Genomic DNA, 11,689 nt, shown 5'->3' on the forward strand with positions numbered 1-11,689 from the left:
TTGCTAAATCAAGACAAGAGGCACATGTATAAAGTCTGGGTCAGGTTCAGTGAATGTTTATTGAAGACCAGTAATTATATAACAGTGTGGACAGTCTGTCAGAGAAATCTTACTTTTGAAATGTGTAACATAATGTCTATCAAGCAAGCACTACATATGTCACAAACATGAAAACTGTTGGGAGGATTGTTAGCAGGAAAAACTGAAACTAGGTATTCATAGCTCTCCACAAATTGTGCACACTCAACATTCTAACAAACATAATGTGTATATATTAAATGCCATACTTTCTTCTCGAACCACAAAATAGACTAAGGGTTAGAAAACGCTTCAAAATATACTATAATTGGGTACAATAAATCATTTGGTGTTTTGATTATCAACAAATCTGAACTTCCAGTTTCACCGAAAACTCCACATGGGTAATTTGTAAATAAGAGGCAGATTCAAACTTCTCAGCTAGAGTGATAGACAGGTTGTCGGATCAGACTTCCCCGAGACAACCGGAGGCAGGGCAGTAATGAGAGGCTTTCTACAGTGTTGAAGAACGTAGTGTTGTTATTTTATAAAAGGAGAAAAAAATCAAAATCAAAATCAAACAACCAGCACTACACAAATCAGTTTATAATAACACAGGTGCCATTTTCTTGGTCATCTACAACAAATTTAATCTTCAGCACATTGCAAGCTTAATCCAAGACTCAACAAGGGTTCTATAAGTGCTTAAATCGAAGTAAGTGGGATATTTAAATTTATATTCTAAAATGGATAAATTGTTTCTCAAAACTTGATGCCAGAATATTTATCTGCACACAAAATGATTCCAGGGCTCTCAGATAGTTGAACATAATGTTAATTAGAAAACAAAACAAAACAAAAAAAAAACGGTAAAATAAATATCGCATAATTTAACCCTTTTAAGTGAGATGCTGCACCACACACTACTATGATGCTATGCCCGTATCGTAACTGGTCGGCCAGCTTTTAATATAAAAGGTGACGGACATCGTTCATTGAAAAAAAAAATCTCCCGTCTAGTTGGAAAACAACTTTATACCTGCATGTTGTAAACACGTTCCTTGTATCTGTGATGAAAAACAGCTGTTAAAATTGAAATATGGCATGTCCTAAAAAGTACTCTGGAGCTTTTTAAGTATTAGTTGTAATGTTTAGTTGTATACTTAAATCCAGATGGCAGTATAGTCAATTGAATTTGACCTTTCCTGCATGTCTCTAGTAATGTCATGTGGATATAATTGTGTATAAATAATGAGAAAAGCTGTCAAAGTTTGGATTTTTTTGAAGGCTTGTGCCTCACCAGACCTCTGGATTAGGCTTGCAATGATCACCTCTCATTCGCATATAAAAACAATGTTGCATGCCGGACTGATCCAGCTCCCTTGACTTGTTTTCGACTCCTTTACAACCTATTCACACTTCTCTGAGCGTGCTTTTCTCAGTCCATTTCAACCACCACTGCTGTCGTCAGTGGCAGCGAAATACTGTGCTTGCAATGCTGGAGATGAAACCTTGGGAGCATGATGAGAGGCCATCAGACAGCTGGAATGCAGCCTCCCGTGTTTGACCACACCCTGTATCGTTCTGTCCATCTGAGCTTAATCCATATATACATCAATCATACACACTCTGTGACACTCACAGCATACTTTAAAAAAAACTCGTTACCATCAAAGTGCAAACAAAACAAATTACAACATAACTCTTTCTTTGCCTTCAGAAGACGTGAGAAAGAAAGACATTCTTCATATTGTCAAATCTACAATTATAGCAGCCTAAAAAGGATAAAATGGAAGCTGAATAAGGTGCTTTAGCTTGTGCCTTCCTGGTGCTGTGGGGGGTGGGTGGGGGGATAGATGATGTTTGTGCTCAACACTGATCTCAGGCCAATTCAGCTCTCTCTCAAAGTCTGGCTTTACAACTTGATAGAATAAACTAAACTAGTCATTGATCTGCATTTAACAACACTCTAGCTACAGCACATACTGCAGGAAGGCGATTTTGGGAATGGAGGTACGAGGAGCAGGGAGTGGGAATCCGGGGATCGGGAAGTAGGTGGGTGTTCAGGCGGACAGGTTGTTGGCCAGCTCGATGAGCGCCAGAGCGCCATGGAGACGCTCCCGTTGCTCCTGGAGGCGGCGCTTGGCGGCACCTCCGCTCTGGCTGCCCTTCTCCTCCTCCATGGCCTCTTCCTCTTCTCCGTTTTCTTCATCAGACTGGAGAAACTCCATTGGATCCTGCTGCTCCTGGTCCTCTGCCCTCGCCTTGCCCTGTTGCTTCACCTTCGTGGTTGTAGGGGCACGCTGCTCGCGGGTTTGCCAGTACCTGCAAGGACAGAGAAGAGTAGAATACATTAGAGAAATTCACACTAAATGCACAACACAGGTTTTGAGGCAAAACTGTGGCTCCTTATGCAAAACAGGCAATTTCAGCTCTAGTGTGGAATCCTGTGTGTTCACTTACTTTGCCAGCCACTCTGCTACAGCCTTGTTATCCACAGACTGGGCCTTCCCCAGGCCCTCCTTTGGTTCCTCTCTCTTCAGGCGGGAGAAAGGATGCTTGGGACAGTGACGATTGGCATGTGTGAACCGATTGCCACATCCTAAAGAGGAAGCAACAGGTATAAATAAATTCTGTGAACCATTAAAGGTCACATTCATCCAATGACTTCTTGTGGTTTACTTGTGCTAAGAAAGGACAGTATGACTAGTGGATCAATCTTATTCAGCTTTGACATTTATATTATAACAAACAGTCAGAGTTGTGTTTATCGGGTACTTTCCGAAAGTCTCAAGCCAGTTAAAAGCTCCAGTCGGTCACACAAACTGAGACCAATTTCATGCCACTGGGAAAGTACCCAGAGTACCTCAAAATGAAAGCTAACAATACTTGTTGTTTTTAAAACCTGATCAACATCACTTTCATGAGACTCTGTTCATCTTAACAGTATGGTCTTTTTCTAAAACCCCACCTTTCTCAGAGCAGACAAAGGGTTTCTCCCCAGTGTGCAGCCGCTGGTGCGTCTTCAGCTGACCACTCTGGACAAACGCTTTCCCACAATTCGGGTAGTCACACAGATAAGGCCTCTCTCCTGAGGAAATGAGGGATTGACATGGTGTTACTCATATAGTACATTACTTTTAAACATATACTGTCAAGACCGAAATAAGGAGGTCAATTATGCTTTTGAAGATGCACATAGTTGTACCTCTCCCTGTTGACATTACCTTGTCTACTTCTTAAAGGCAGAGAAAATTGCATTATGGACTCACAGTGTGTCCACCCATGTCAAGGTAAGTATCTTTTAAACCATAAGCTGATTCGTCACTGAATTGTAAAACAATTACCAAACCTGCCTCCGTGAGCCTCTCACCTGTGTGTGTCCTCTTATGAGCCTGAAGAGACTTCTCTCTGGGAAACACTCGGTTGCAGATGTTACAGCGAATGCGGCTGGACGAAGTCTCCCCTTCGCTTATGAGCTCCCGGACGGTGTCAGCCCGAGGACGCCCTCTGCGGATACCATCCTGAACACAGATTAATTTACATTAGCAACAGACACAGGACAAAGACAATAACTTATCTACATACTGAGCAGCAGCCACATTTGGCAGACAGAGCACAACATTTTAATATGTTAATGGTGAATATAAATAGAGAATGTATACACAAGCAACCAGCACTTCATGTAAATATACTTTTCAACTCATATTGATTTGTTATTATAGAGCAATAATCAATATGGTCTGTGTTTCATTCATACAATGCAACATGATACCAAGCATCACATCCTAAGCTGAGCTCACGTGTCACATTGTAGCAGGACGCACGTTCGTCCATCATAATTCATTCACATCCGGTTACACTTTTGGCGCGCGACGCGACGTCATGTATGAGCAGCTGCTCCAGAACCAGGAAGTAACTCGGGTTTAAAATCCACCATGTCACACCCTAATGCGCGGGCGTTTTTTTTAAATGACTCTCCATCTTGGCCATATTCAGGCCAACTCCACACACAAAGTCGCCTTTTTAAAATAGCAACAATACGAGAAATCACTAGTTTACATGTAGGCTTGTGTTAATGTTCTCAAAAGTCTCACTTTGTGATAGTTTGTGTCTTTAAAAAGATGTTAACAGTCTGTCGCATCACGTGCACTCTTCTTCTTCTCCAAGCTCGTGCTCCTACAAGTCCTTAAAGATGATTTAAAAAAAAAAAAACTAAGTGTTGTTATAACTTATACATGTTCTGTTGTTTGTGTATTACTGCGTTGTCAACATCTTCTAAATGTACATGAGTTAACTCGAGTTAACCTACAGCTCAGTCTGTGCAGCGACATGTGTCAAACACGCCGGATAAGATTAAAAATAAATAAATAAAAGTAAACCTACCCTGATCTGCTCAGGCGTCGGAGATGTCTCCGCGTCCGTCGCCGTCTGGGTCCCGGTGGGCGACGAGGCTCCGCTCACTGAGCCCGGGCTCAGAGTCACATTGTGGGCGTTCTCACCCCACTTCCACGGGTAGACCATGAAGTCGCTGAAGCCGGGGCTCGTCGGTGTCAGGGCCTCCGCTTTCCGGGGTTTTATCGGGGTGGTCTTGATGACGGACACCAGAACTCTCTTCGGGGAGTCGTTGCAGAAAATAACGTGCGGGTGCTTGTTGTCCGCCATTGTACAGGGCGGGTGTCAATACTCCGCAGAAGCAAGCAAAAAATAAAAATAAAAACTGTAAACGTTAAAACTCTAACTGATAAAAGAAGAAAAGAAAAAAAAGTTATAACCAGTGCGCCGTTCAGTCTGGAGTGAATATGTCCTTCATTTCCTAAGGGGAGCAAGGGAAAAAAGTCTCGGATCCGTTTGTTCGCTACCAAGTATCCACCGCAGATACAGTGAGATATGAAGGTGATGATAAGTTTCCCTCTTGCCGCAGCAGGCCGTCAGAACTGACCTGTGTGCGCCCACAGGAACGTTGTCCCGCGTTGCAAAATCGCGCCCGAGACGTTCAGTAGCCAATCAGCTGCGGGGATCCGCTCCTACGTGCCACACGTGACCAATCATAGCACGGCATAGATCCCGCCGGCCAATAGGGAGAAAAGAGAACGCTCTGTGCGGAAACGGTTGGTGGATACGTTTCTATCCAATCTGATTTAAACACTTGACGCGCGCCCTCACGTCACATCTAGATTGGCCAATGAGGACGATCGCAGCGCAAGCTCGGCCACGACGCAGCCAATGGGAGTGAAGGGCGGTTAATTTTACATTGTGGGAGAGCAGATGGCTCTTTCCCGCGCTGAGATGTCTGTTTATGTTATTACACTTTAGGTCAATTTAAAGGGAAAAGAAACGGTGGCTCACAGGCGCCAAAGTTACGTAATCATCTAAGGGGCGGAAGTGCTTGAACAAAGGGTGTACTGTGTGAGAGGAGAAGAAATATAAACCAACAGTTACTTGAAATGTAGTTTGTACAAATTAGGAAATAAAAACACTATTTTACACTCCTCCTTTCAAGGAAACAAACCTTAAGCATGTTTTACAAAAGGTTTGGCATACTTACATGTTGTATTTCTACACAAATATAAAGGAGTTAGAAATGAAAACGTCAACATTTGATTTTTATGATAAAATCAGCTGTAACTTCTGACCATATATCAACTAAAATAGAGTGTCCAGTGAGTTATTTTGATCACTGTGGTGCAACAAAAGCCACTGCTGTCAGCCTGTCTGTCTGTCTGTCTGTGTCTCTCACATCATTGTTACTCTAAAGAGCTAATCTAAATGTATCTTACTGCACTGTACAATGTTTCCTTAAAAGGTCACTGAAAAGGTCTAGTGTGCTGGAAGGAGAAATGATTTACTGTCACATGCACAATATGCACATGGTTTTACACTCTGCACTCCTCAATTTAATACTGATACTATTTTCCATTAATAACAATCTTTGATTTACATTTTGAATATCATACATTGTCTTGTAGTGAGCATATTTGGGTTTGTGCAACTGACTCTGCTGAAAGCCCATACACAATAGTCTTTGTTATACTATCTTACATTCATTGATATAAATTTTAATGGACTCCCACAAATGTACCTTGCACGTTGTGACCAAAGGTTGACACCACTGGATTTCTACTTTCCACTGTGAGCACTAGATGGAGACAGGTTTTATTATGTAGAATATATCCTGACTCATCCTGCTAGTGAGAGCTTGTAACGTCCCTGAGTGAGAATGACACAGCTTAATTGAGGTTTCTTTATCTAGTTTTAAAAAGGCCTACATGGATCTGAGTTTAACACATCATGTCCATTCATGAGGTTATTTAATAAATATCTAGTTTGGTGGTTATTTATCTAATGATTCATGAAGGGAAATAAGGTTTGTCTGAACAGCATGCAGTTCTTGAATAGTTTGGGAGTTTGCAAAGATATATACATCTTACTGCAACCTGTACATATGCAAATTGCCTATGAAAAGGGTTGTACAAAGTAGCTGAAAGTCATACTTGATTGAAAGTATAGAAATCATGTTAAAATTGAACTTTTGATAAAAGAGAAAATCCCCAAATTGAAGGGTACTGTAATAAAATAGAGACATACAGACATTAGTACAGTTAGCTAAAAACTAGGACTAACCTAGCTAGGTACCAACATCAGGTAGCTAATATAACTAGCAAAGTGGCCTTCCGGTAACCTAGTAGCTATAGGACACAGAACCACTGAGGAAACTGCCTAGCTAGCCAGAAAGCTAAAGGTGTTTCACGTTGCTCTGTGCCAAAACTGAGGTTAAGCTTTTATCAGCTTTTATTAGTATAAAATCACCATAAGTACCCAAAATGTTAGCCAACTAGCTATTTATGTAAGCTATCTACAGATGCAGACGAAGCAGATGCCTTTTAACAGTATAATATGTATTAATAGTTGTGTTATTTATTAATTAGTGGTCAGGTAAAATAACATTTCCAGATCTCACACAGTTTTAACAAAACTAGCGAGCTAAGTAGCCTAAATGTGTTGTTACAGCCCCTGAAAAAATCATTGATATCTCAAGTAGAAGCTACTTTAACAGTATACTATCCTCCAGTGGTTGTGTTATTTATGAATAGGGGTGGACATAAAAAAAAACAAAAAAACAACACATTTCTGGATCTAACTCAGTTTTAGATAAACTAGCTAGCTAAGTGGCCCTAAAAGTAACACAAGTAGCTTGCTAACACACAGAACAACTTAACTGCCTGGCTAGTCATGAAGCTCACTCAAGCAATACAACTGTTTTAATCTCTCTGTGTGCTAAAACCAAAGTTAATTATCAGCTTTTACTGCCAAACATAAGTAATGTACCATAGGTACCCAAAATGTTAACTAACTAGCTATTTATTGAAGCTACTTACATTATATAGCTATATACATAGCATTATCTAATCTAACAGGTATGTTGTTTATTCATTAAGGCAACATAAAATATTTCAGCTTTAGCTTGAACTTTGCTGTCCTCACTAATTTAACTTTAAAGTAGAAATGTCTCATGTATCTAGTTTAATATTTGTATATTATATTTATATTTACTTGTAGTTTGATTTATTTATTTATTTTTATGGCAGACCTCAGTCTCTGTGCCACTGTGAACAGCACGACCTGACTAAGCAGAGAATAATCCACCGGCAGTGACAGAGGGACTCGAGCCAAGCGCGCGCACTGAATATTGATCAGCGAGCGGCCTGTTGATGAGCTCGTGGGGGCGGGCTGTCTCCTCTCTCTCCGCACGTGCAAACAGTTTAAAAGTGTCGACGCGCCGTTGAGCTCGTTTGTTGGATGTTTGGGGGCAGCGAGGACTCGTCCGCAGCTCGTTCTCTGTCGTAGCCAGAGGTTTATTTCGCTGTCTTAGTATTTGACAACGATGTGCTCGTGTTGAGGATTTTGAACTCCGCTTTAACTTGTTACCCCCCCAGTCATAAAAAAAAAAAAAAAAAACAGGCCAACATGCTGCCGGACGCCTTCGGCTGCGCGGTGGCGAACAGGTATCTCCTGGACGACGACGCCGACCCGTTCGACTTGATGAGTCAGGTGGAGACGGTGAAGGAGAAGAAGAAGAAAAAGAAGAAGGAGGAAGAGGACAAGAAGAAGCAGAAAAAGCCTGGACATAAGGAATCACAGAAGGACAGGCGCCAACCGCTCGCCTCGGATGGTCAAGACCCGGCTCCAGGTGAGCTCAACAACACCCACCCCTCCCTTCCTTCCTTTGGTTTCCTTTTTGTCTTTTCACACACAACCAGCTCCAAACTATTCTGGCAGCTGCGAGGATTTCTGGATTTGGATGGTGCAGCCAAGAGCGGTGAGTGTGCTCGGGCTTTGTCAGCTGCTGATGGTGCAGGGTCAGCGAGGTTGGTGAGCACATGTGCCTCCTGTCAGGGTGGGGAAGAGGGGTGGTGGTGCATCTGAAGCCAGATGACATTCTGCTAATTTAGCTGAAAATTAACTTAAATGCACACTTCTATTCCTGACATGAGCCATCTAGCAGATATTCTTGCTTTATAGACTAATAAAATGTGGTCCCAGATGAAGTTGTCCTTTTTTTATTGACTAAATGAGAAGGAAAAAAGGTGATGAAAGAATATAAATGTCTGTAATAAATACATATATCACTTCTCCATCTTCTGTTTTAAGCTCGTAAGCAGCAGCAGCAGCCAGTGCGTCCTGGACAGGTGATGGAGGGCGGCGATGGCGAGGAGGCGCAGAGGGGCATGAAGAGGGCTGCCTTCGGGGAGCGCAGGGTCCACCAAGAGGAGCACCCACAGGAGTTCTCCATCTCAAAGTACATGTGTTTTTCTCACACACACGCTGAAGCCAAAAACCCAACTCAGCAGATTTGTTTACCGGAGTCTGCATCATGCTGGGGGCCCAACAAAATGTACATAAATGTAACTCACTTCCTGTCACTTACGGTCCCCAGTCGCAGCCATAGGATTGAAAGCTGCTGTAAAGCGCGGTTGTTGTTTTCGTTAACTTCCTGTCTGTCTTGCAGGAAGCAGTCCGCTCTCTCTTCTCTGTCAACTTAATGCACAACTTTACATTAATAGCATCTAGCAGACACTTTTGTCCAAAACAATTCAAGTAATTCATACATACATTCATACACTGATTCCACTGGCTGCCATGCAAGGTGCTGACCGCACATGCACATCAGGAGCAGTTTGGGGTTCAGTATCTTCCCTGAGGACACTTCAACATGCAGACCAGGGGAATCGAACCAGCAACCTTCCTTTAACCTCCTCCCTCCAGGTGTTTTTCTTGGTTAAGCTGGCAGTAGTGGAAGCGGTCACTGAAAGTGCTGGAATTGGTAGCTGTCCCTGTTTGACCATTAGAGAGAAGACAAGACCGCCTCTTCATGCTGTTCTCTGCCCCTGAAAGTGGGCAGGGATACCAGAAAACTGCTTTGCATTATTACTGCATGAGCAGGGGGAGGAGAGACATGGGATACTGACAAACTACTTTAACAGTGATTACTGTTGGATTATAGAGCTATTTTATACTTATTGTCATGAGACAATAATACGTACAGGAACTTTGACCTTTAATCCGGTTGCTCTGCAGGCCATTCTACAGTGCAGACTCTGACTTCAGGGGCAGAGGGGGGATCAGAGGCAGGAGGGGATTTAGAGGTGGTGGAGCGGGAGGATCCACAAGGAGCTCGGACAACTTCAACCCGAGGGGCAAGAGAGAGTACGATCGACACAATGGAACGTAAGCCTCATTTCTCTTCATCTAGCATATCAGTTTTAAAAGCTTATGCCGTGACTTTTCTCTTGCGTATATTGAAAACTTCTGTAACCTTCATCAGAGGTATCTCCCCTGAGGAGAAGAGAGGAGGCAGAGGGCCCTGGAACTGGGGCTGTGTTGAGGAAACAACAAGGTGAGTGAACTTTGCTTTACAACATGGCAATTGAAACTTGTAAACTTGGCACAATTGTGACGTTTCTATCGTTTTGTTTGTTTGTTTTTCTAAGTGAATTAATGGAGGTGGCAACTGATGCTCCGGTCAAGTCTGAGGAGCCACAAATACCTTCGGAGGAAGAGAATCAGATCCGGTGAGTGACACTCTTTTTAAAAGGAAAAAAAATGTGAAAACTGAATCACAAATGAGGCATTTCAGGCAGAATAGGAGCAGTTTTCTCCCTGTTGGATCAACTTTAGACTTGTAACTTTGCATATTCTGCTGATTTTAAAGGTACAAGGTGAAGCATAATATGGCCTCTTAATATTTTAAGATATGTAAACGGCAAAATATAGTGGACTGACTTAATCTGCCCCCTATTACGTTTTTAGTGCAATGGACGAGGATGGAGAGATGGTGGTCCAGGTTGCCATGGAGATGAGCCTGGACGAGTGGAAGGCCATGCAGGAGACTAGTCGCCCCAAGGTGGAGTTTAATATCCGCAAAGCAGAGGACCAGATTCCTTCTAAAGCCAAGGTCATCCATGAGTCAAAACACCTGGAGGTGAGAACATAAAGACTGTGGAGTCTGTTCACAAGGAAACACTGAGGCCCTGATGACAGTGGTACTGTTGGCCTCATCCTACAGTGATTCATAAGTAACATACCGATGTCTTTTTTTAAGAAAACTTTCTGTGACGTGATGGGCACTTAAATATTTCTGCCTGGATATTTCTGATAAGCTTTCCTCTTTACCAGCATTTTAAGATGGAGACGATGTGTTTTGGTGCAACTGTTTGTCTCCAATCTATTAGAAAATGAAGGGGACTGTAGAGGACATGGACGAGGACGGCCACTTCCTCCGCAAGTCTGTGAACGACATCACCTGCCTTCTGGACATCAATTTTGGGAGCCTTGGACGCCCCAGCCGCGGGGGGCGGGGAAGGGGAGCACGAGGTGGTCCAACTAGTCGCCCAGAGAGAGCTAAACCAATGATGGAGAGGGTAGGTTCTCGACTCTTTGGCCGCCAAGATAACCATTTGGATGACTTGCAGCTCGACAGAAAATAGATGACTTGACTTGGTGTGGAAGTGAAAGGATTTGTGACTTTGCCAGAGGTACCTTTTTATTTAAGACTGACTTGGATCAGTCCAAAAACCATACTATGCTCTCTAAAAGAGCAACTCATATTATATTATCTGACAAACAATGATTCAGCCTTTTGAGTTTTCTATACCATTAAGTGTTTGTGTGCTCTCCCACAGCAGGACGATGAGCTGGCTCCTAACCCAGATGACCCAGAGGACTTCCCGGCACTATCAGCAGGAAGATGACTTAATTGCCTTCTTGAAACTCCTGCAGGGAATAATGGTGGCACTTGACACTTGCTAAGAAAAAAAGAACTGTTTTCATGTTTCTGCTGTTCTTAAGGTTTGGGGTTTTATTGTACTGGATTTAGTTTGTTCTGTTGCACCAATGGCACTGTTCAGCATTTGATTCCTGGAGAATAAATGCAAATTTGCAAATTTATCTTTGATCTGTTATTTATTCTTCTGAAGGTGATGGCTGCAGAGTCACATGACTCCCTAAAATTTTTAATTCACAGGGATGTACATTATTTTGCAGTATAAACTTTCAGCCTGTTCTGAGTGCATGTTCTATAATTTGGCCTAATCTGTGTGCACGAAAGATGGTTCTGCCTTTTAAGACTGTTTGGATGATTTTATGAAAGGTTTTCTGCTGGAAAACCTTT

At 42.5% G+C, this 11,689-nt stretch overlaps 2 protein-coding genes across 3 annotated transcripts; one reads left to right on the plus strand and one right to left on the minus strand.

Annotated features, from left to right (window-relative positions):
- Positions 1–34: 34 nt before the first annotated feature.
- znf367 (zinc finger protein 367) lies at positions 35–5,121 on the minus strand. The gene is made up of 5 exons (XM_037099005.1): positions 4,405–5,121; positions 3,392–3,542; positions 2,990–3,109; positions 2,482–2,620; positions 35–2,343 (listed from the first exon to the last, which is right to left on the minus strand). Exons 1-5 carry the CDS (start codon positions 4,681–4,683, stop codon positions 2,082–2,084), a joined length of 951 nt encoding a protein of 316 aa, XP_036954900.1. The 5' UTR covers positions 4,684–5,121; the 3' UTR covers positions 35–2,081.
- A 2,645-nt stretch (positions 5,122–7,766) lies between these two features.
- LOC119019016 (intracellular hyaluronan-binding protein 4-like) lies at positions 7,767–11,466 on the plus strand. Of its 2 annotated transcripts, none has more exons than XM_037097170.1 (8): positions 7,767–8,209; positions 8,671–8,818; positions 9,598–9,747; positions 9,845–9,916; positions 10,011–10,091; positions 10,330–10,501; positions 10,752–10,940; positions 11,205–11,466. In XM_037097170.1, the coding sequence occupies exons 1-8, from the start codon at positions 7,987–7,989 to the stop codon at positions 11,268–11,270; spliced, it is 1,101 nt and encodes a 366-aa protein (XP_036953065.1). In that variant the 5' UTR covers positions 7,767–7,986; the 3' UTR covers positions 11,271–11,466. The 2 variants fall into 2 exon arrangements, with proteins under 2 accessions (XP_036953065.1, XP_036953064.1); XM_037097169.1 differs by having other exon boundaries at positions 7,768–8,209; positions 11,202–11,466.
- The last annotated feature ends 223 nt before the right edge of the window (positions 11,467–11,689 follow it).

Source organism: Acanthopagrus latus, chromosome 5 (genome assembly GCF_904848185.1).
Source record: "Acanthopagrus latus isolate v.2019 chromosome 5, fAcaLat1.1, whole genome shotgun sequence".
In the NCBI taxonomy this organism is placed as follows: domain Eukaryota; kingdom Metazoa; phylum Chordata; class Actinopteri; order Spariformes; family Sparidae; genus Acanthopagrus; species Acanthopagrus latus.